Here is a 24717-nt window from a genome sequence, read left to right on the forward strand (position 1 = left end):
AACAATGTTAGTGAATTAAATACTGGGGATTAAACTTTTTCTTACAGCTTCTGAAGGTGATGGTACTTCTTGAAGCCATCAGGAGGAAGCTTTCTTATTAAGTTCCGCTGAAGTGACCTGAAATAAATGTAAATTTATTAAAGTTTCTTAAAGTTTTTCTTCATTACTTTTAAACTACAAATAATACAATAAATTTAAAATAAAATAATTATAACCTTTTTTACTTTGGTACCAGCTTTCAGGAAACATTTTATTTCATGACGTTAACGTTCATATCCATAGTACCATTTGAATTGGATCTAACTGTTAATTTTGTGTTACTAAAGATATTTATCTTTTCTTAAATTTAGGTTACAACATTGTAATTCTGGCAAAACACAAAAATAATTAAACTGGGAAAATAATTTTCAGTTACATTTTCCCTTTCTCTTTTTATTTAATAAACATTAGGTTTATAATCTCAATTTTGAAGTGACAATAAAAGTAGTGTTTTCTGCAAAGCACATTCAAGTACGTAAGTAATTTTATATTCTTCAATATTTCATTGCTCACATCCCACTTTATTTTTTGCTTTTTTGTGTTGTGTTGTTTTATTTCTACTTCATTTTAAAATTAGTTATGAAGGAAACTGTCAGTTGGGAAGTACAATTGAGCCGTCTTTATTCAATAAGTGATTTTATTTGTTTCTAGTAAATTGTATAGAAAGTTTTCCCCTTGTATCACAATTTGATATGCAGCTTGACACAAATCAGGTCCACATAATTGTGGCTGTATTGGGATGGACCTAAACCTTTAATCTGTTAAGGAAAAGCAATGTAAGGTAGTAGGAACAAAATTAAAGAAGCAAAAAAGCAAACCAAACAGGGCAAAACGCAAATCATTACAGCTGGAGTCCCTTGCATGAATCATGAATCATATGTAATCATTCCTTGTCAGTGTCTTTAACTGTGAAAGCATGGATTTGGACTAGATGAACTGTAATAATATGATGCAGTTATTATTACTATCTTTATATAATACAATGGAACAGACGATTGTCTGGAGGTTAACCACTGTGGGATAAACCCTTGGAGATACTTGATCCACATAAAGGACTCAGGTTATAACAGTGTTGTATAGTAGGCACTACCAATGTTAGTTGTTATGTTGGTTTTGGACCAGTGTTGCTTAAACTTGGTAATGAAATCTTCTTAAATAAAAATAGTTTCTCAGATTCCCCAGGACACATTTTTGGAATCTAATTTGAGAAATGCTATTCTAGAGTTTAGGAATGCAAGTATTTTCAATGGAGGTATTATTGCCCCAAGGTGTGAAAATTGGTTCTAAAGGAATGAAAAAAAAATTTAAAAAGTCTTACCTTTTTAAATGGATGAAGAACAGGTATACATAAACAGATATATAGTATTAAAATTTCACAGGAGGGGACAAACAGAAAAACAATGTCTAAAAAGGCTTGGGGGGGGCAGTAATGAAAAGAAAAAAAAATTAAGACACACTGTTCTAGAATATAAACACCAGTCACTTAGTAATTTTTTAATGAATGAGTGCCAAAGGTTGATTAACTATTAATCCTCTCTTGAAATCATTCTTAGCTGCCAGGCTATCACTAAATGTTCTTTCATTTCTTATGTTAGCTAATTGAGAATCCCCTTCCTACTAATCATTCTCCCTTGGCTTGGGTCTTCCAATTCTGCTTTACATCCTGTTTCAATGTTTGTGTTGTATACAAATAAACTGTTGAATATTTGGGTTTGATTTAAAAATATTGACAAAATCTTAGTGTGCTTTCAAAAATGTGCTCATCCATTCATGCATTCATTCATTTTCTCAACAAACATGTTAAATGCCTTCCATTTGCACTTTGGAAAATAACCAGTAATATCCCTGCTCTTCAGAGCTTATATTCTATTGGGGTGAAAAAGAACATATTTTATCTATAAATAGAGATTTTTCTTTGGAAAGTAACTTCAGTTTTATAGCCCAAGGCTAAAAAGGCAATCAGCTTGTTTTATTTTTATTATATATATTTTCTTATCAATTCAATTCAAAAACAGTGTTAAGAGCTTATTATACTCTATTGGGAACTTTGGAGGATATATAGAAAAACCATTTTGTTGGCCCCCATGGAGCTTATGGCATTTCCCTTTCTCTGATAGAGATTAGAACCCCAACCACTGTAGTACAAGGAAGAAATTTGATGTGCTTAAAGGAGACACAGGTGAGGTTCAATGAGAGAATAAAAGAGGAAAAGCTAATTCACCTGAGTGGAAAGTTACTCTGGAGGAAAGGAAAGCTCATTTAAGGACTCCTAACTATGGTTTCTTAGGAAGTTGGTGTTTTGTTAAGAGTGTCTAGGATTTATAGGCTACTTCCTTCTAAGTGATGTCAAGTATTTTTACAAATAGTGTTCTTGATATTTTCATAATACCCTGTTGAAACGGAAAAAGGTAGGTGTTATTATTCTCACGGAATAGGACAAACTCCAAATTTTTTAATATAATAAATTCTTGAGTTTTAAAATGTAATATTCCAAGTCTGACTCTTCACAAAGTGAAGTGTGTGTGTGAAAGAGAGAAGCTACTTAGTTTAATTACTATTGTCAAAGCTAGCTGCAGTTTTGATAAAGAAAGCTCTTACAATCGATTATGTGGTTTAGTGGTTAAATTCCAGCATCTTATCGTCAGCTCTCATGCAGTCAAAATTAATGTTTAGGAGGCTAGAACAATGCATAAATAATCATGTTTATCTGTTTGTCTCTTTTGCTCATTAGCATTTATGTGAAATGTCTTAAAAATCCCAATTTCAATAAATATATATACATTTTTAAATGCTTATTTATTTTTGAGAGGAAGACAATGAGAGCCGGGGAGGGGCAGAGAGAGAGGGAGACTCGGAATCTGAAGCAGCCCAGAGCCTGACACAGGGCTCGAACTCACAAACCCGAGAGATCATGATCTGAGCCGAACTTGGAAGCTTAACTGAGCCCCCCAGGTACCCCCCCCAACTTTAATAAATATTATCTAGATTATTGGTTTCTTTAAAACTTATATATGATTTAGTCCATTTCTGACATTTCCCTATGAGAGTTCCAATTCAAAATATGGAATGAACTCAGTAATAAAATTTGATATTTACTCTTTTAATGTATTTGTTGTAAAGCCTAGTGTTCCTTTTCTCTATGGAATTGAATAAAGACTGGGGTGAGTATGATGCTGAGTCAGCTTTCTGCAGAAAAAAGTAGAAATGAGGAACTTGAATCAAACTGCTCAATCCAAAGCACAAGAAAATGCATTTTTTTTTTTTTTAACAAAACAGAAAAGAAAGTGTTACAGAAATAAACTCCTGAGCTTTATTTCTACATCTCCAAATGTCTGTTGAAAATTTCTGCTGAGTGACCTGTTAACCTCAAGTTGAAAAATCCATCTAAAATTGGAGTCCTAATCTTAGCCACTTACTGTCACCAAGTGTCCCCATTCTTGGATCACTCTATTTACTCAGGAGGGAAACTCTGAAATCATCTTGGACTCTTCCTTCTCTCTCGTTTTCCTGTAGTCAGTCATTCACAAGGAGCTGATCCCAGTTTTTTTTTTCTCTGTACCAAGGGTTAAAAACTGGTGGCCCACAGGACTGCACACACCTCTTTATGAACGTTTGTGTGAATGGATGTGTGAATGTATGCATTGAGCCAAAACAGTTTTTTATTTAAATTTGGATCAGAATGCCTTTAGGTATTCTTTAGGGGTACACACTGTCTGGTTAGTCATTGCCTATCTTCTTCCATTCCTCCAGTTCTGTCCATCTTTTCCTTTCTTTTTTTTTAAAAAAAAATTTTTTTTTTTAATGTTTTTATTTATTTTTGAGACAGAGAGAGACAGAGCGTGAACGGGGCAGGGGCAGAGAGAGAGGGAGACACAGAATCGGAAACAGGCTCCAGGCTCTGAGCCATCAGCCCAGAGCCCGACGCGGGGCTCGAACTCCCAGACCGCGAGATCGTGACCTGGCTGAAGTCGGACGCTCAACCGACTGCGCCACCCAGGCGCCCCCATCTCTTCCTTTCTTATGCAAAGTTTAGTTAAGTTGCAGAAGAACAGATTCAAATCTTACTTGTAGGAAAGTGAAAAATGGGACCGGCAGCATCAGGGTATTCTTTGATTTTCTGCTAATTTGATACAAGCAGTGGGGGTGATCAATGTTTTTCCTTGAAAATAGAATGCAATCATCATCAATTTTTATACCGAACAGGTCCAGTCATGACTTAAAGCATGGCAACTCTCCACGGAATCTCAGATTGTTATTTAATTCTAGTAAAATACTAAGACTAATTATCGAGAAAGAGCGAGGTGAGTTGGGGATAGGGTAGAATGCTTGCCTTAGTTCAGGTGGGATTATCACCTACCTTGGAAAATAAGTCTTTGTGGTTTCACCCGTTTGATATTCTTAGATTACCAAGTTGAATAAACTCCCCAGGTCACTATCAATTGAGTAAACCCTCCCAGATTCTGTTAATTTGATGGCACCACTATCCACAGGAACTCTGAACTCTAGCTCTCCCCACCTCTTATACTTCAAGCATATGAGTTGCTGTGTTATGTGGTTTGGGTTGACAAAGGCAGGACTTACCCGTATTTGTAAATTTAAGAATTACTCCGATTTTGTCTTCATATACTCAAAAGTCAGAACCATAAGGCACTAAAACACTTGGGTGAGACAAAAAACTCAGCAAAAATATTGGATGAAAATATCTATCCTCCACTGATTGCTTTTGAAAAGTTTCAGCCAAATGTGTGTGACTGTGTTCCTAAAGTTTGTTGAATTGGAATTATTACTGGATCAACAAACCACTTATTGTGAAGATAATTTTCTTTTATATATATAAGCTTGAGTTACTTGGGAAAAAAACAAGAGCAACCTCTCTCAGTCAGATGTGATTCAGAAGAGTTAGATTTTAAATGTGAAGTTCTAGGAATATTTTATCCAGTTTTTGTCCCTTCTTTTCTTTTCTTTTTCTTTTTTCTTTTTTTGCTTGTTTGTAGATAGGAATGTTTCTAACAAAGTCTAAAAGAACTCTTTCAATAAATGTCCATTCTTGTAATAAGAAAATTCTATATCATAGTTTAACTGGCAGTCTTTTCTCTTTACTTGCACATAAATGATGACATTTTTTGTTTAGGTAAAACGTGGAGACACTAAATACTTGATAGGATTATTATCAGGGACCAAAGAAATTAATATATAGATGAATTTAGAGTAGGGCCTAGCATTTACTAAATGTAAAATAAATATCAGCAATCATTATAATTGATGGAGAACAATGATATCATCTTTGAATAAAAATGCATTAATAATGACAAGGCCTTAAGTATGATACAATTTTCCAGGTGCTATTCTGGCTGTCAGGTTGAAGCCATTCTTTTCTACTTACATTTTAGTCACATTTGAAGAAACTGATGGAACAGCTCGTAAATTGGTCTCATCACAGTCAACCTCTAAACCTCGGCAAAGACATGGCACGGGCACAGAACTGACCACTGAATAAGGAGGAAGTAGTAAGGAATGGGGATAGTGAGGGACCAGGAAGAGGAGGGTAATGAAAAGAAAGAAATGAGAAACTATGAGAAAATTATTTAGTATAAAAGTATGTCCTGTTTTACCTAAGCAATTTGGGCACTGCTTTAAATTAAGTTTACAAAGTTTGCTTTTAATTTAATGTTAAAATGATGCTAGAACACTAAGATGAGAAAACACATACAATTTACAAACCCACTCATTTTTTGTTTTTTTTAAATAGCAGACTACCCTTCTCCATTTGCTGCAAAAATGAATGAAGTCATCTGCTTTTACTCATACAAGGAGAGTGGTTATGTCCAGGGGTCACATGACTGACAGTGTGTGATGGGCTTTAATGTCCATGTTAAAGCTGCTACTTAAGAATAAAGTATTTATCGGGGTGCCTGGGTGGAAGCTCAGTAAAGGTGAGCCTCGACGTCGACTCAGGTCATGATCTCACCATTCATGAGTTTGAGCCCCCAACTGGGCTTGCTGCTGTCAGTGCAGAGCCTGTTTCAGATCCTCTGTCCCTCTCTCTTTCTGCCCCTCTCACTCATGCTTGCTCTCTCTCTCTCTCTCAAAAGTAAATAAAACATTAAAAAATAAAGTATTTATTAATAGCATAATCTAACCCTTAATGGAAGACTAAGTCATTTTTAACTAGCGAGAAAGAGGAGAACTAAACATGAATTATAGTATTGGTAGAATTCTTTTTTTTTTTTTCTGGAAAATTCAGGAGTTCTTTAAAGGATTTTTTATGATCTTCTTTTGGATTGGATTACACAGGGATGTAAGGATGTCAAAAATGTCATTTATGGGAGTGAACTTTTAAAAAAAATGTTTTATTTATTTGTGAGAGAGAGAGCGCACAAGTGGAGGAGGGTCAGAGAGAGAAGGGAACAGAGGACTCAAAGTGGGCTGCATGCTGACATCAGCAAGCCTGATGTGGGGTTTGAACCCACCAACCGTGAGATCATGACCTGAGCTGTGAAATCATGACCTGAGCCAAAGTTAGACATTGAGCTGACTGAGCCACCCAGGCCCCCTGGGAGTGAACTTTTTTAATGCATAGCCAGCCATTCTATTCTCACTGCTGCCATTGGGAAGAGGAAGAGTTGAATGTATCCCTTTGGCCATCTTGTGGGGCTGTAGTGATGGTCTTAAAGATGTGACCTCATAGTTCTAATGTCTGTTAGACTTTCAATGATGTGTTCATATAGCTCAATAGTACAATAGGAATGGTTGATTAATGAGAACAATGAGGAGTGTTTTCCCTCTACGTTTACTTTGAAACCCTAACCTGTATGGTAGAGGTACAGACTCTTATGTCCAGGGGACTGGCAAAATAGGTGTAGGCATTGTCCAGATGTCCCAGTGGAACAGCTTCTCCTAACTGTTGCCATATTAGGATAAGAACATGTGTAGCCAAGTCAACCAACTTTCTCAAAGAAGCCAGAAATACAATGTCATACATAGGTACTTATGTACCTATTTTAAAAAATGATAATAGCCAACTTAAAATATTTTAAAACATAACAGAACAAAGAAAACTTTCTATGAGAATTTTCTGCTTGTAGGCTTCCAGTTTTTTACCTTTACTGTAAAGCCTCCAGAGAGTAGAAAAGTGTCTTAATGCAAACTAGAGATTTCCATGACAAAGGTGGTGGATGACTTTGACCTACTAAACTTCCCTTTGCTCAGCTATGGGATGACAGGTGTTCTACCTCTCCTCCCAAATAACTCTGCAGACTATTTTGTAGGATTACAAGAGATCAAAATCATAACTTAGGTTTTGTGTTTTTTGTAAACAGTCTCCACCAAGAACTTTTAAACAGTTTTATGGTTGTAAGTAACCATTTTGGCTATGGATCTCTGAAAATGGATTCTGTCTCCAAGTTACAGCCATGTCTAACGTGAGTGTTGTGGGGAAGGAAGGGTGTGGGTTGGGAAAGAAGATGAAGGTTCTGAGAGTGAGACTAGGAAGGGTTAAAATGGAGGGAGTGAAATTAGCATTACTTCCAGTGTGTTTTTCTCTTTATATTGACAGAGTTAAAATAATTCATATACGTTGATTACAGGGTTACCTGTAATAGGGAAAAATGAAAAAAAAAATAACACCAAAATATCCAACAAAGAATGAGTAAGCAAATTATGACACTTAAAAATATATAGTATATTCAAAAAGAGCTCATAATAGCATGGATACCTGATTATGTCAAAATGCTAAGTGAAAATATGATACAAATAATTTATACAGGATATTTCAACAATGTTAAAATAAAAAAGATAAGTAATGCACCAGCAAGTTAGTGCTGGTAGCCTCTGAGTCTATAGACTCAGGAAAGGCTATACAATAAAACAAAAAAAAAATAAAATCCATGTTTTGAGATAACATGGCATAATTCATTAGTTTTTTTTTGTTTTTTGTTTTTATTCTATTAGCAGTTAAATTATACCTGTTACCTTTTTCATTCTCAAAAAGTTTTAGCTTTTCAACGATCGAGTAATTTGGTTTCTGTACAAGGAGAAAATGTTAGACTGAGACAGATTGCTTGTAATCTGTGGATTGGCAGGATAGAAGTATGGTCCTTAAATTGGGGACTGTTAGTAGTAGTTTTTTTATTATTCTCATCTGAATGCTGAAGACAAAAAAAATATTAAACCTTAAGAAAAAAACTATACTTTACAACTTGTAATAGAACATAAAGGAAATAATGTAGTAAAGGATTCTCTCCACTCCCACCCCCAACTATTTAACCAAGGTTTTGCAGAGCTAAGATCCAATTGTAACTCCCTGGCACAAATTTACATTTGCATAATTTATCAGAATAAACACAAATTATTTAAAAGGAAAAATTGACAAGATCTTCATGTTCTAAAATATTGCAGAGTCCGTCCTAAGGTCATACCCTCCCACAGCCCCTCCTGTGTGTTGGAAGTTTTCAGTATGCGACTAAACATAGCAGGTTATAGCTCTTGTATTAATAGCTCTTGTATTGATGAGACTTTTTTGTATTTCTAAAGTAGTTTAGATCCCAGAAGCTTTTTCACTTGCAAACATTAAAATCCAAACAGCTTCTCTGCCCTTCTGTTTCTACAGTTCCCTTTGTATCAGAGTCTATAGTGATTGTGAAAAAGGGACATATAATAGCAACCCTGACTGACAGACACTAATTTTGTTCACAACAGTATCTGGCATAATGTATTGGTTTTTTTACTTGGGATCCCTGAGTCACTTTTGAATAGAATTCTCAAATTAAGGCTACATGTCTGATAGAGTTTGCAGTTAGAAAACTATAATTAACCTTTTAAAAAATATGTTGGATCCAACTTTTAAAAACATGATATCTTATTATGAACTCATGGAAAAGGAGACTCAATCCCTCTGATCACTTACGGCATTCAGATGTTCGTGTCTCAAAGTGATACAAGGAAGTCATTTTGTAGTAATTGGCAAAGTATTTGTCAAATTGTATAGGCCATCCATTGTTGTCTCCTAAAATAAAAATCAGAAAGCAGAAAATTCAAGAAAACAGAAATACTCTGGTGTGTTGGGAAAAATAGGTCCTCTCTTTAAAATAAACAGGTGATTGTCACAAGAGAGACAGGCATCATCTGGGAGCTTGTTGAGAAATGGAAATTTCTGGGCCCCCACCTAGAGGTCCTGATTTCACATGTCTGAGATGGGTCCCCACATCTCCACTATGGGCACTGTAGGTGATTCTTTGGCAAGTAATGTTTGAAACACATTTTAAGAAACAGTGCTTTCTTAAGTACTGAAACACAGCATACTCTTCCTAGCATATTAATTATGATTCTCTCTTCTATCATTTAAACTGATATTGGAGATGTATTAACATGGATAGATGATCATGACTGTTAAAGAAAAAAAGAACCTGACCAGCATGATCACGTTGCTTACTTTTTTCTTTCTTTCTTTCTTTCTTTCTTTCTTTCTTTCTTTCTTTCTTTCCTTTCTTTCTTTCTTTCTTTCTTTTGTTCGTTCGTTCGTTCGTTCGTTCTCTCTTTTAAAGGGCACCATGGTGTCATGGATGGTTTTAACAGGAATTATCTTCTGAGTGCTTACATATTTTCTCATTTATATTTTCTGATTTTGATATTAAGCTCTTGTATCATTTAAAAAACCATAAAAATTGGGGCGCCTGGGTGGCTCAGTTGGTAAAGCGTCTGACTTTGGCCCAGGTCATGATCTCATGGTTCATGAGTTCAGAGCCCCGTGTCGTGCTCTGTGCTGACAGTTCAGAGCCTGGAGCCTGCTTCAGATTCTGTGCCTCCCTCTCTCTCTGCCCCTTCCCTGCTCATGTTCTGTCTCTACCGCTCAAAAATAAATAAACAATAAACAAAATTAAAAAACATAAAAATTATAAAAGTCCTTCTTTGGGGAGAAAACCAAAGAAATAATTTTACCGTACAAAATTCCTTATGACCTTTTAGTTAATACTAAACATAAGAGACAAGGAAGCCAATCATGTGATAGAATGGACTTTGCATGGGGGTGTAGGAGCAACTTCTCTGGACATCTTTGCAGATGGTACAAGCCTTCCAGAGATTCTTTCCAGAGGTTTTAAAATTTTTTCAGAATGTTGCCAAGACTCTTTAAGGATGTATAAACATATGAGAAGATGACAAAACCTATAAAATTTTCTTGTTTTTTTAAAAAATTTTTAAAGTTTATTTATTTTGAGAGACAGAGCAGAAGAGGGGCAGAGAGAGAGGGAGACAAAGAATCCCAGGCAGGCTCTAAACTGTCAGCATGGAGCCTGATGCAGGGTCCAAACTCACAAACCATGAGATCATGACTTGAGCTGAAGCCAAGTGTCGGAGGCTTAACCGACTGAGCCACCCAGCCACCCCAAAATTTTCCTGTTTTTATAAATTAGTATTAAGTCTAGCATAAATGCTATTTATACTTGTAAAATTAGTCTTGCTTTTAGAAATCCCACTAAAAGTGAAAAATTGAATACAAGTTTATTTAAACATTGTATTTAAAATATTCTTCCTTTAGCATGCCTCTTTAGTTTTAAAACTTGTCTATTACAGAAGATTTCAAAATAGAAGTAGCAAAATAATATAATGAGATCTCAGTTCAGAGGGAGATAAGTGATGGCCCTCAAGTTTACCAACCACACTCTTCAGCATGAGACCCCAGATGGGTACCAGTAACTAGGTGGCCAGGAACAACATCCTAGAACAGAAAATACCATCCACTGAATACCCAGGTATCAGTTCAAGGTGCCTCCCCAGGCTCTGACACCATGAGGATGGTATCTTAGAGAAACAGGAAGAATGGGAGGAAATTGGAAAGACTGAGGTTATACAGCCAAATAGAGACTACAAGCTATTGAGTCTGTGGTAGATTTTGTGCAGTTTGTTTCTCCTTTGTTCTATACTGGGTTTAGAATGCTTTCTTGTTCTTTAGAAGTTGGTAGCTCAAATCTATGTTTTCCATACCTTTAGCAACTAGGGTTCTTGTTACAGATAAGTTCTTCCATTTGAATGCACGCATGTGAGATCGGAAGTTTATAGATACCAGTCTTGTGGGTATATAGTGGGAGTTGGGGCAGCTACTGCAACCAGTCTCAGGGTTCAGTTTCACAAGTAAAGAGATTATACTAGTGACAGTGACAGAATGTCACTAGTACTTCTTGATCTTGGGCTTGCAATTATGGTGATTTGTTCTCCACTCCTGATTCTTGCTTCTATAGCCTTAACAGTGATTCTATAAACACCTTCTTCCTAGCATGAAATCTGCTTTTTCTTAAGCTCCCCCCAATGAGAGTGGTTTCTGTTTCTTCCTTCTAGAAGGGATTGCAGATAATGATCTCAAGGATGGAAACATTAGATTGATGATTTGAACTGGTTGGTGTTGAAGATAATGGCAATACTGTTACTATTAGAAAATGGGACTCTCAAAGTTTATGTCACACTGTGACAAAGAAGTGACTTCAATGATCACTTATGGCTTCCTTATGATGTGCCTCTTAGAAGGCTACACTCTGGCACAGTAGTTGCTATGGTAAATCATTAGAATGAAAATGAGAAATTTCTAGAGTTGTGGAATAAAATAGCTATGGAGATGTCCTGGGGAGATTAAAGCTAGAAAATGATAAGCCCAGGGTTTAGGTTCAATTTTATCGGTATGAAAAAGTTCAGAGAACTACTGAGCTTCCATGATCACTCTAAGATAATCTTTTATCTCTTGTGATCTCAGGATTGATGTAACCTCAAATCTGATAGACTCTGATCCAGTGGATGACAAAGGTTACAGCATAAGCTGAATTCATGTTTTGCTATCTCTTTTAAGTGAACATTAGGACACTGATTTGGAAGGAGAGAAACCCTGCAAATTATAATGGGACATTTGAGTACGTTGAGTTGAATTTAAATACTTTGAATTCCCATCCCATGGAACCTTTCCTGTCAGCAAAAACCTCTCCCTTCCCTGTCCCATAAGGTTGGTTGTAGTCTGTTGTAGACGTGCTAGTTACTTTACTTGAGGTAAATAACTTTTGAGGTCTCTTCAAAGGGCCCCACATTTTGAGTATTCTTTTCTGCTTCCCAGACTATTATAACTAGAGTCAGATCCTAACACACCCAAGAAGCCAAGCACAAGTTGGACTCAGAAAAAGAAGATCTACATACCAAAAGATTTTGCTATTTTAAATAAGCAGAAACTCAAGGGAATTGTTTGGGAACAATTTCTAAGTGTACTATACTAGGAGGAGGGACTGTAACTTTGAGCACAGCTAATTAACACAGGTTTCTGGATTCAGTGCGCTGGCTCAAGCAGTAGTTTGCCAGATTGTTGACAGGAATCAAGACTCATTGTTGCCTTAGACTAAATAAAGTCAAGAGGCAAACACTTATGGGCATTGAGTCACCAAAGGGGTGGATTATGAGGGACATGGCCCATGTATTGTAGAGCTGAAATGGACCTATGGCGGATACTGTAGATTGGCTTGCTCAACCTCTGTTCAATTCCCCCTTCATTGGTGTGTTCCTGGAAAGTAGAGACTGCAAAGCTCACAACATTTCACATCTTCTTTACAGCCAGGATCATGTGTACTCACACATATTTTGGTTGATAGAAGAAAGGTAGAGATCATTTTCCTGCTGCTATGTCTAAAACAGAGACACTGTGTTAAGAGGCACTTATGGCAGCAGCATGACAATTCGAGTATTACCAGCTCTGTGGGTGTGAAGAGGCAGTTGTGTTAGTGGTAGGGACAGCAGGATCAGCAGTGATTGGGGTAGTCACTGTCTCAGTCTTTGGATTGCAGCTATGTTGATGTGTTCTTGGATTCAATGGCACCAATGGGAGCCTTGCTGATGTCCACTCTTCCAGCCTTACCGGGATAATTTTGTATCTAAATTCTGTTTAACATACCTAGAATGGGTTCTGGTTTTTCCATTAAACCCTGATAGATACAGAGACCTTTTGAATTATTGGATTAAAATATGGTTTAAGTGTGGTTGGACATTTATACCATTTTGGGAGCCCAGGTGGAATCTCAAGTGTGAGAACAAAGCAGTGCATTTTTTCTGAAACTATGAGCTTTGGTGTAGTTTAATTTTGTGGTCTCACTACAGAAATGATGACATTTTCCAACATTTTTCTGCATCTCCAGTATGAGTTCTAGGGATAGGTTTAAGAGCCTTACAAAATGATCTATTCTTCTGGGCTCAGAATTACCTATTTGTTTCCTTGGCTGTCCGGTTTTGGTTTACAGCATTGGCTTTCCCCCTTTCCTGGTTTGGCTGTGTTTGTTGATTTTTTGGCAAGGTTTTGCTTTAAAAAACTTGGTTCATATCTTTGGATATAAGAAAGGAGGATTCTGTGAGAGATTTTAATTCTCCCATTTTAACAGAGAAATTGAATATTAGCACTTAGCTCTGAAAGAACTTGTGTTTAGCAAATACCTACTACATTGTACTAGATACTTTATTTTATCCTCATAATTCTATTTGGTCACTATTGTCATTTCATTTACAGATGGAAAAACTGCTTCTAAGATGTTTAAGTGAAACAGATTATCAAAATTTACTAAAGAGTTAAAATAATAAAATAATTAAAAATTTTTCTTTCCTAGGCCAAATAGATGATTTATCAATACATAGTCTACCTACAGAATTTCAGCTTTTGTGTGACATTGGCTTTAAATATTTAACCAATACTATTTATTGCTTATTTTTCTGTTGTCTATTTCATTTCCATTATTGAGGCTCTTATATCAGAATTGTGTGAATTATACAAAAATTCATTTATTAATTTTTTTTAACATTTACTTATTTTTGAGAGACAGAGTGTGAGAAGGGGTAGGGCAGAGAGAGAGGGAGACACAGAATCCGAAGCAGCCTCCAGGCTCTGAGCTTACAGCACAGAGCCCAATGCGGGGCTTGAACTTACTAACCATGAGATGGTGACCTTAGCTGGAGTCAGATGCTTAATCAACTGAGCCACCCAGGCATCCCCAAAAATTCATTTAAATAACAACCAGAAGTAGTTATTAACTGGAATTTAAGCTCATCACTATTGCTACTTATGGAATCAATGAAAACATTGTAAATCATTAAAGTATTACTAAAACATTAATTTAAAAAATAAATTTTTTTATAGATTTATGCTATGATTTTTTATACATTTACATGTTATAAATAAGACATGTAAGATAAGTCATTTGGCTCTGGATATGTTGAGGCACTGATTATTTTTATAAACAAGCTTGTTGTGTATCTAGAGAGCAAAGGCAGAAGTGGTTTGCAAAGGTCTGAAGAATTTCTCCTTTCAGGCTGCCAGCGCCTTGTTGGCTTTGTAGGAGGAGGAGGAGGACACCCCCTGCCCCACGTTCATGTTCATGTTCATGTTCCTGACACATCCGCCCAGACCTCAGAAAACAGCAATGGAAATGAGGTGAGGTGACAGCATTCCAGAAACACAGGGCTGTTTCTATGGTTAGTGTTTCACTGCTGCTGGGAAATTTATGAGATCAGGGATGGGGTGAGTGCCAGTAGATGTTGATTTTCTTTCACTCTGGTTCTTTAGCAGGCCCTGTATGGAACTGAATTTTTACAACTGAACTATTTCAATTTGCCGCATTTTTTACCATTAATTGACAGTTCAGTGCTTAAAATCATGGGCTCGGCACCCTGTGCTAATACTTTGTCCCTCACCATTGCTCTCTATTTTAAGAGGTTCACTCTGTGGCCTTGGTTGCAATGATTTAGTCCAACAAATTGACATGTGTAGTTATTTTGCTGCTTCTCTTTTCATTTTCTTAATCCTACCCCTTTTTTCTCCTTTTCTACCTTATTGTACCTCAACACAACATACTCACACTCACACACACACACACACACACACACACACACAGAGTCAAAAAAAAAAAAAGGAAAGAGATGTGATATTAGTATAGATGTGGGTACTTTTAGAATGCAGAAAGAAGCAAGACAAACCTGCTTATACTTCCCTAGATAGAGCATATCTTTTTTGGGACGATCTCTTTTTAAACAGCAACATCTTCAAACACACAAGCTTTTTAGGAATTAGTTTTTACCTTTCTTTCTGCCTTCCCAAAGCATTTGCTTCTTCCCACTCATTACTTCCCCCCACCAGAAGGCAGGAATATAGAACATAGGAATTATAGCCAAAATTGCAAAGTTGGAAAGTTAGCATTTTTAAGAAAACAGCTTTTGGAATATGTGCTTCTATATTTTAAATTCTTCATTCTTAAGGATGTTTGGGGCAGTGAGCAGAATGGTTTTTCATACTTTGGTAATGATCCCACTAAAGTTTGGTTGTCTGGTTTTTTTGTGTGCATCATAAGGTCATATAATGAGCACTTTACTAGAAGACCACTGTGTTAGGGCGTATCATTTCCTTATGTATTGCTGAGTGAATAATAGTGTTGATTAACAATATAAATGTTTATTGAAAAAGAATTTTTTCTAGCTAAAAAATGATGGAATGATACTATTGTTAAAAATGAGACAGCAGACTCCAAATAATGTCACTTGTGCTAATCCCCAAATCAGCAAAGCAAGACTTAATACCTAACCTAATTGTAGTCTTAACTCCCCAGGAATGTGACCTTTAACCAGTCAATTTGAAATTTCCTGGTCAGCACTAGGAGATAATCCACTGATAAACCCCCTCTGTTTCTCTTAGTAGGGCAACCTTGCCTAAAACAATGCATTCTTGGTTAATTATTTCCTTTTTTTTTTTTCCTCCTCTGTCTTTAGAAACTTTTCCTTTTCTGCAGCTCAAAGGAACTTCTTTCTACCTGCTATATTGGATGCTGCTTGATTCACGAATCCTTACATAAAGCCAATTTGATCAGTTTATTCAGTTGAATATTTGTTATTTAACAATGTAAATAAAAATTAATGACACAGATGAAGAAAAATCTGGTGGTGTATGCCACATGAGCTCAGTACATATTTGCTAACTGAGTGAGTGAATGAATAAATGAATGAATGAGGCTCTACCCTCAAAGACTCCTCAGAGAAAACCCAGTCTCTCTTATTCTACAATAAAATTTGGGAACTGGAGCACTTATCAAAAACACAGTTTTCCAGGATCTTCTACTGTAGATTCTGATTTGTTTGGTTAGTATGGGGTCTAGGAATCCATAGTTTCCACTGGTGTCCCATGTGAGTCTTAGAACAAGTTTTGGGAGAACTGCGTTATGAAATTCACCCTAGTTAGTTGGAGCCCTTCTCCCACTGCAGTAGAGCACAGCTAATTTAGTCACACAAAAATCTTGTCCATCAGAAGAGGCATACTTCTTTTCTTTAGCAAAGTTGTTGATTGTTAATAATGAGTAGCTCAAACACTCCAATAAGATTGCAAGTGGTCCTTAATTTACATATGTATATATAGTTATTTATATAATTAGTCATAATTTACTTAAATTGCTTATATCTTTCTTATTATGCTTATTGTAATCTGCTTCATACTCTACTTATTTGTATATGCATTTTATCTCCTTATGGCAGTATAGTAGGAAATAATCTTATAAACCTATGCATTTTTTATATACTTCAGTGACTACAAAGCTACTTTAAATATATTTAAAATATGGCTCTTACTAGCTCCTCTAAAGTATATGAAGTATATGAAATACTAAAACATCATTTCACTTGCATCAAGTATTTGTTATAATTTATTTTTTTTATTTTTTATTAAAAAAATTTTTTTTTAACGTTTATTTATTTTTGAGACAGAGAGAGACACAGCATGAATGGGGGAGGGGCAGAGAGAGAGGGAGACACAGAATCGGAAGCAGGTTCCAGGCTCTGAGCCATCAGCCCAGAGCCCGACGCGGGGCTCGAACTCGCGAACCGCGAGATCGTGACCAGGCTGAAGTCGGACGCTTAACCGACTGCGCCACCCAGGCGCCCCATAATTTAGTTTTTTTAAAGATTTTATTTTTAAGTAATCTCTACACCCAAATGTAGGGCTTGAATTTACAACACTGAGTTTAAGAGTCACGCGTTCCACCGACCAAGACTGCCAGGTACCTGTTATAATTTTAGTTTTATGGAAAAGTGGATTACACAATGATTTGTATTCTGGACAATGTACCTGCCCCTCCCATGCTCTCAGATTCTTCTGGCACTGGGGCAGAAATATAGGAGTGGGGGTGGTTCGAGGGATGAGGTCTGGATGGGAATGGGAAAGGTCCAAGTTTCTTAAAATGCACTAATTTGTTATGGTGCTATATTGGGCTTTCCTCAAATAGTTTCCCAGGATCCTCCTTGAGGAGAGAGCTCTGTGGTGAAATACATTGGGAAATGCTGCATCCTATATCTCCACTTAGGATTAATAATGCATGCTAATATGATGAAAGAGAACACAGGCATTAAAGAAATATCTTTAGGGGCATCTGTGTGGCTCAGTCGGTTAAGTGTCTGACTTTTGATTTCAGCTCAGGTCATGATCTCATAGTTTATGAGTTTGAGCCCCTGTGGGGCTCTGTCCTGACTGCACCGAGCCTGCTTGGGATTTTCTCTTTCCCTCTATCTCTGCCTCTCCCCTGCTTGCTCTATTTCTTTCTCAAAATAAATAAGATAAACGTTAAAAATTTTTTTTAAAAAGAGGAATTTTTAATTTTGTTTAATTCTTGTTATAAGATGCCATACATTTTGTTTTTTTATTTATTTTTTATTAAAAAAAATTTTTTTTAACGTTTATTTATTTTTGAGACAGAGAGAGACAGAGCATGAACAGGGGAGGGGCAGAGAGAGAGGGAGACACAGAATCCGAAACAGGCTCCAGACAGACTCTGAGCTTTTGAGACAGAGAGAGACAGAGCATGAACAGGGGAGGGGCAGAGAGAGAGGGAGACACAGAATCTGAAACAGGCTCCAGACAGACTCTGAGCTGTCAGCACAGAGCCCGACGCAGGGCTCGAACTCACGGACAGTGATATCATGACCTGAGCCGAAGTCGGATGCTTAACTGATCGAGCCACCCAGGCGCCCCTAAGATGCCATACATTTTGGAAAGTGTTTGTTTTCTCATTTGCACAAGAAAGAGTCTGTCTAGATCACTTGGTTTTCAAAGTGTAGATCCAGGACTAGCAGCATTAGCATCAGTTGGGGACTTCAAACAAAAGGAAATTCTTGAGTCTTACTCCAGAGACATTGAATCAGAAACTGTAGATGGGGGGAGGAGGGAGGAGCAATCTAGGTTTTTACAAGCCTGATCTGATGCCTTTGAAAACCACTGCTCTACACTAATTAACCACTTTCTAGGTGTTCTAAACAGGGTAATAATATTGTCTGTGCATTGGGAAGTGAATCATTTCAAAATGTTAACAAGTATGTTCATCTGCCATGTTTGTTAAAAATGCAGATTTCTGGGCTCCAAAACTACCTAGGAGATCAGCATTTCTGGGGGTGGAGCTCAGAACTGCAGCACCTCTTGCCAGCCCTCAGGGGAGGCTGCTGCCTCTAGTTCTCAGAGCAGGATTCCCAAAAGTTCCCATCAATTTTCAGCAGCCACTCCTGGGCACCCCTGATGTTTGGGTTTGGAATAATCCAAGGTTAAGGGACTTGTGTCTCTGACAGAGAGGAGGCCAAAACAAAGGATGATGTAATAATGCTGTGTCAAATGGTCTCCTTTTTTTTTTTTTAATTATTAAAATGAAGGCATAAATCTTATGGGTTACAAAGTATGCATGTTTATTGACTAATGAATGAACAGATAATTTATAAAGTTTGGGTTTATGTAAAGTGGAGCATTCCTGATTCTGAGACATTTACTCAGCTCAGCACCCATTTTTGGGAGTATCTTTTTCTCAGAAAGGAATGATCCCCAGAGTAAAGGTGCCCTGGGCCATTAGAATAAACCTTTGGATGCTGACTGGCCAGGCAGAACAATTCATCCAACTAACTGTGTGGGATCTCCTTGAATTTGAATGACAATAGTAATTTGCTGAACAGAAAGTATTAGCCTCTTTGTAGGCTCCTAATACCTTTGGAGGCAGCTCTGAAGAAATTAAAGGGTGTGACATTATCCTGGGCATATTTAAAGAAAATTAAGGCCACTGAAGAAACTACCTTTTGTGGCCTATCAAGTAGGAAGTGTTCTGGGATGAAAGTCTTTGTGAAGTTAACCCAAACATTGTTTAAGCATTGTTTGATAAACGAGCTTGAGGTTAAAATGAGGTTTGTCCAGCAGAGGGAAACAAGAGAGAGAAGCAAACCAAGAAACAGACTCTTAAATGTAGAGAACAAACTGATGGTTACCAGAGGGGAGGTAAGTGGGGGATGGGTTAAATAGGTGATGGGGATTAAGGAACACTCTTGTGATGAGCACCAGGTATTGTATGTAAGTGTTGAATCACTAAATTCTACACCTGAAACTAATATTACACTGTATGATAACTAACTGGAATTTAAATAAAAACTTAAAAAAAAATAAAATGAGGTTTGTGTGTAGAGAAAAGTGAAAGTTTCAGTTCCTTAGGTATTTCCAGTGCTATTTTGAGAATAAGAAATAGAAAACCACATATTTTTGAACAGACAATGCATGGTTGTGTATTAATACATATTTATGACCCATGTCACTTTTCCTCTTGTGTTTTTAACCTTGAAAAAGGCAGACCACTAACTTTAATGGAATATTCTAAAATGCGAAGAGCTAAGTTCTACATCAAACTGCCTGCCTTTCCCATCATTCTGATCGTTGTATAAAAAACTGTATTTAGGAAATGAAGGAATATTTGGTATTCCAGAGTTTTAAATGCAGGCCCACTTAAAAATTTAAAAATTATATTTAAAAATACATATCATCACCATCACACTCATAAATAAATACTGTTTATCTAATTCTTATAGATTAGTAAGTGCAGAAAAATATTTTGGGATATTAACAAAGTTTTTCTTCCCTTGAAGTTTTCTCATTCTCTGTCCTTTTTCCTAGAGCAGGCAGCTAAAGTTTTCCGCTTTTGTTGTTTTGGAGAAAGGATGACACAGAAGCTTGCAGATAACAAAAGGAATCAAATTCTTAGTATTTGATTTTCAAAGGCCTAATTTGAGCACTGAAATTTGGAAAAACATAACAGAAGAACGAGCTTTGCTATTCCCAGTCTGCACAAGACAGTTGGACCAGAGAGGGAGAGTAGAAGGGTCTTCTTGTCCTCCCATTTCCCTAGACAGCAGAATCTGGGGGAAACCAGAAACTCTTTACTTCATTACATCTGCAAAGACATTATTTCCAAATAAGGTCACATTCTGAGGTTTGAGGTGGACATACCTTTTTAGCAGATACTAACCTACTACACTACCCAAAATGTATTAGAAGAGATTTCTATTTCCCCTGTGGATTATAGAAAAACTAACATGGAAACGGACTAACAAAAGTCTTCATCTTTTTTCCTGTAGACATCCTTTTCCTCTGCTAAAGTGAGGAGTGTTCAGAGAAAGAGTCTACAGAGGGGCGGCGTCAGGACTCAGGTCTTCATGGTAGAGTAACTCAACTTGGCTCCAACTGGGGGATGAGGTTGGGTTGGTGTAACTTCGAAGGGGAGCCCTGTCTGTACAACCATCCATTTATAGCGCAGAGGAAATGCTAACAAATTCTCATCTGGAAATGCGGAATTCCTTTTAAATAAAAATCTAGAGGTAGTGAATAAATGCCATAGTATCTGCGAATTTGACACTACTTTAACATTTCATGTTTACTACTGAGTTACGCTCAGTTTAAAATGGATATAAGTGATTTCTGAATGAGGGTCCTAACATTTTTGTAATCTGATTTCTTTGGTATTTACCAGATGTATTCATCCAGGTATCTCAGGAATTTTAGCTGAAAAAGCAAAAGGTCCCTTTTCTTTTGGTTTGCCATTGTGATACCAAGTACTACTCTAAGGACTCTTTGAGACTCTTTTGGGTCTCTAGTCTGTTTGATTGCATCTTAGATAGTTCTGAGTAGAGATGAAAAGTGGGTTAGGATACACAGCAAACACGTATGGAAATTGTATGGGAATTGTATCAAATTTTTCAGGGGAAAAAATTATACATTTCATATTGAAGTTTATCAGTAAGGATCAAAGTTATTATAAAAATGGTGTAACAATTTTGATATATGTATGTCTATAAATTCTGTATTGCCCAAATATTTTAGAAAGAAAGGGATTCTTATGAATTCAGTGGAAAACTTCAAATCTATTGCTTTTGCTTGCCTTGTGTCACTGAAAAATGTTCAGTGAGTAGATGTGTTATACTTTTTATACTGAGATATTTTATTTTTGTAAACTATTCCATTATAGAGAAATTATTTTTGTAAAGAAAAGTGGGAACTCAATAAGCAAATAGGAGTGCTTGTTTAAAATGCCTGTGACAATACAAAAGTCACATTTTCCTCCCTAAATATATTTAGTTCATATTATAGTTCAATATATGGGGAGTCAGTTTAATTTATTTAATGGTGTTTCATTTTGAAAATTTTATAGCTGCTAAATTTTATAGCTACTATTTTGATTTGACTTACTTTTCCACTTTAATAATTACTACTGGTGTCAATGGTAACAGCTTGGAGGTATTTTTTAGGGTGTATCTTAAAAATTCTAATTAAGGAAAAGTCTCCTCCCTTCCATTACAGAAAGAGTTTTTATTTGGCAATACATTATTAACTTATAAATGAGCACTCTAAAAGTGATTTTTACCTGTGGATTTTTCTTTTATTCATATGTTAAGATACTATATTTTATGTGATTGTAAATATATTTAATGCTGCTTATTCAAATATGCATGAAGTTCACATATTCTGAAAAGAACCAACTTTCTGACCTAATTTAATTAGCATTAAACAGAATGTAAACATGAATGTCTTAAAAAATGAACAGCCAGGGGAGCACAAATTATGTAGATATTCTAAAATTAAAAAAAAAAAAAAAAAAGAAAGAAAACAATTCAAAGCCAGTGAAGGAAATTCAGTAATAAGAAGCAAGAGGAAATAACTGCATTTCATAATTTTTGTCACCTGGACCCTAAAGGTGATGATAAAATTCTGTTTTCCTTCCTGGGATGTTCCAACCTGTACATGCATGGATGCAGCAACATGTCAACTTACCATTGCTGAGGTTTTGACCAGAGTTCAACTTAAATTCTTCTTTTTTTAATTTCTAGATGACTGCAACCAATACAGTGCCAGTGTTTCTTATAAAAGCTAACAAATTGGTAATAATGATAATGGAGTTAGCAAGTTAGTAAGTCTGCATACCATATTGAGAGTTTGACTCTAGTTTATTTCTACTCTTGCTACTATCTCACCTGCATTCCTTGTTTTCCACTCATTTGGGTCTAGGTCAGTGGTTCTCAAAATGTAGTGTGCGGGGTGACTTGAAGAGCTTTCAGAAACATTGCTGAGCCACCGGCAGAGTTTCTGATCCAGTCGGGTTGGGATGGAGACTGAGAACCTGCATTCCTAATAGCTTCGTGGCTAATGCTGATGGCTTTGGTCCAGAACTACAGTGGAAGATGTGCTGGCCTGGATAAATTTCAGGAGAGTACTTTTTTTCTGACATAAGAAGTCCAGGAATAGTTTAAGATAGTATTTGTTACATAGACATGTTTTCATAAGAATAGATTATGATTTTGCCCATATTTCCAAAACTGGACTTGGGTTTTTTATTTTTTTGATGTTGACAATGGTGAATAAAGGAGGTTTAAAATAGCATTAAGCAGGGGCACCTGTAGGTGAATGTCTGACTTCGGCTCAGGTCATGATCTCACAGCTCGTGGGTTCGAGCCCCGCGTCAGGCTCTGTAATGACAGCTCAGAGCCTGGAGCCTGCTTTGGGTTCTGTGACTCCCTCTCTCTCAGCCCCTCCCCCTCTGGCTCTCTCTCTCAAAAATAAGTGAACATTAAAAAAAAAAATTTAATGGCATTAAACAATATTTTTTTTGTCTAATAAACAGAATCTTTTTTGTCTAATAAAAATATTTTAATATTAATTGCTATTCAAGTCGCCTGCATTTTTAATAATTAGTATTTTTGATTAAACAAAATGCTGTTCACTTTCATATGCCATATACACCTATAGCTGGAACTTGACTTATTTCATCTGTGCCCTATTTTATTTTTATGAATGCTGGTGGTGCACACCACTCCCTGCTCACATCAGGGGTTCCTAAGATAACCATTTTGCAAAACCTTTGGAACAGATTGCTTACACTACTTTGACTCATCTTGCTTCACCCTTCCCTACATGCATACAAACCAGGATTTCCCTGGTTTGAAGTCCAATCAAATATAAACTATTCCTGGGATAGAGTGAAAAAGATGTGAACTCCAGAGTAACTACTGAGTATAGTGGTCAATAATCTGATCCACACAGATTTATTGAGTACCTGTTTTATGTGTGTGTGTATGCATTTCTATACAGGCAATTAATTTAATTCTCACAACAAATTTATTATTCCAATTTCACAAATAAGGAAAGTGAGACAGCCAAAAGAAATGACTTGTCTAAGTATCAACAGATAGAAAAAGACACTTCCAGGATTTGAGCCTGAACTTTCTGATGTCAGGTTGAGAAGTCTTCCAACCATTCTGTTTCTATTTAAAAAGAAATCAAAGAGGGTAAGGAAAAGTCATTATTGTTGACCGTAAAATACAAGCCACTATTCTGAGATACACAGTCCAAGGGTAGAGAAGGGGGGGTGGGGGCAGGAATCTATTTAGTGCTACATAGAAATTAAAAGCAACTGCTTGGGTTTTTTCTTTGGAGGTAATGATATTAAAATATTAACAACGCAGTTTGTAAACTTAATGGGATGAACAGAATAATAACTAAAGTCTAATTTACGAATACTGTGATGGACTTGGTTTGAAAGAGAAAAGAAGAGAGGAAAAGACAAGCACGAAGTAGAAAGGGAATTGAGAGACAGTGAAAAAAGGGATGAGGACAGTTAGGGAGGCAGAATGGAAGTGGGGAGACACATGGGAATGAGACAGAAAAAGAAAGAATGGCCCTCAGATACACAGAGGGGGGGGGGGCGGAAATTGGGAGGGAGATAAAGGCAAAGAGGTGGAAGAAAGAAGAAACCATGATGGATCTCTAACCTGATTTTTGTTCCAATGGTATTGTTTTCACAAGAGTTAAGCCCCTGCTTGTCATCAGAATTCAAATTCTAAGAGTAAAGATGTAGGCCTTAATATTTTCTCTAATGTATATTTTCTTTGTTAAAATTCAACAGGATATTGAAAAAAAATTAAAAAAAAAAAAAAACTAAAAAAGGGGCGCCTGGGTGGCGCAGTCGGTTAAGCGTCCGACTTCAGCCAGGTCACGATCTCGCGGTCCGTGAGTTCGAGCCCCGCGTTAGGCTCTGGGCCGATGGCTCGGAGCCTGGAGCCTGTTTCCGATTCTGTGTCTCCCTCTCTCTCTGCTCCTCCCCCGTTCATGCTCTGTCTCTCTCTGTCCCAAAAATAAATAAAAAACGTTGAAAAAAAATTAAAAAAAAAATTCAACAGGATAGTTAAGCAGGATAATTAACATAATTAAGGTCTAAATATACAAATAAAATATAGTTTATTTGGTCCTGCCCAAATAAACTATAGTTACATTTTCAGGAAATGGGGGAAAGCTTACCCACCTCCTGACTATCTCATAATCAATAGGACACACACACACACACACAC

The 24717-nt window shown here is 36.6% G+C and overlaps 2 protein-coding genes across 9 annotated transcripts in view; one reads left to right on the forward strand and one right to left on the reverse strand.

The window, feature by feature from the left end:
- CB1H4orf46 (chromosome B1 C4orf46 homolog) overlaps positions 1-24717 on the forward strand; it is a 95218-nt gene that overhangs the window by 64407 nt on the left and 6094 nt on the right. Inside the window, exons 3-4 of one of the 3 annotated variants that reach the window (XM_047856465.1) lie at positions 14358-14479; positions 20458-20538. The exons of 1 other annotated variant lie outside the window; for it this stretch is intronic. In XM_047856465.1, coding sequence (XP_047712421.1) covers positions 14358-14479; positions 20458-20538 — 203 coding nt within the window. The remainder of the gene's footprint in view (positions 1-14357; positions 14480-20457; positions 20539-24717) is intronic. One more of the 3 variants, XM_047856466.1, reaches the window with a different exon arrangement.
- The window catches only part of RXFP1 (relaxin family peptide receptor 1), a 113336-nt gene that overhangs the window by 44542 nt on the left and 44077 nt on the right, over positions 1-24717 (reverse strand). For all 6 annotated transcript variants that reach the window (XM_047856442.1, XM_047856441.1, XM_047856440.1 and 3 more), the window contains exons 3-5: positions 8945-9043; positions 5423-5528; positions 46-117 (exon numbers count right to left, since the gene is read on the reverse strand). In XM_047856442.1, the coding sequence (XP_047712398.1) occupies positions 46-117; positions 5423-5528; positions 8945-9043 (277 nt within the window). The remainder of the gene's footprint in view (positions 1-45; positions 118-5422; positions 5529-8944; positions 9044-24717) is intronic.

The sequence above is a fragment of the Prionailurus viverrinus genome, chromosome B1 (genome assembly GCF_022837055.1).
Source record: "Prionailurus viverrinus isolate Anna chromosome B1, UM_Priviv_1.0, whole genome shotgun sequence".
NCBI classification, from domain to species: Eukaryota; Metazoa; Chordata; class Mammalia; order Carnivora; family Felidae; genus Prionailurus; species Prionailurus viverrinus.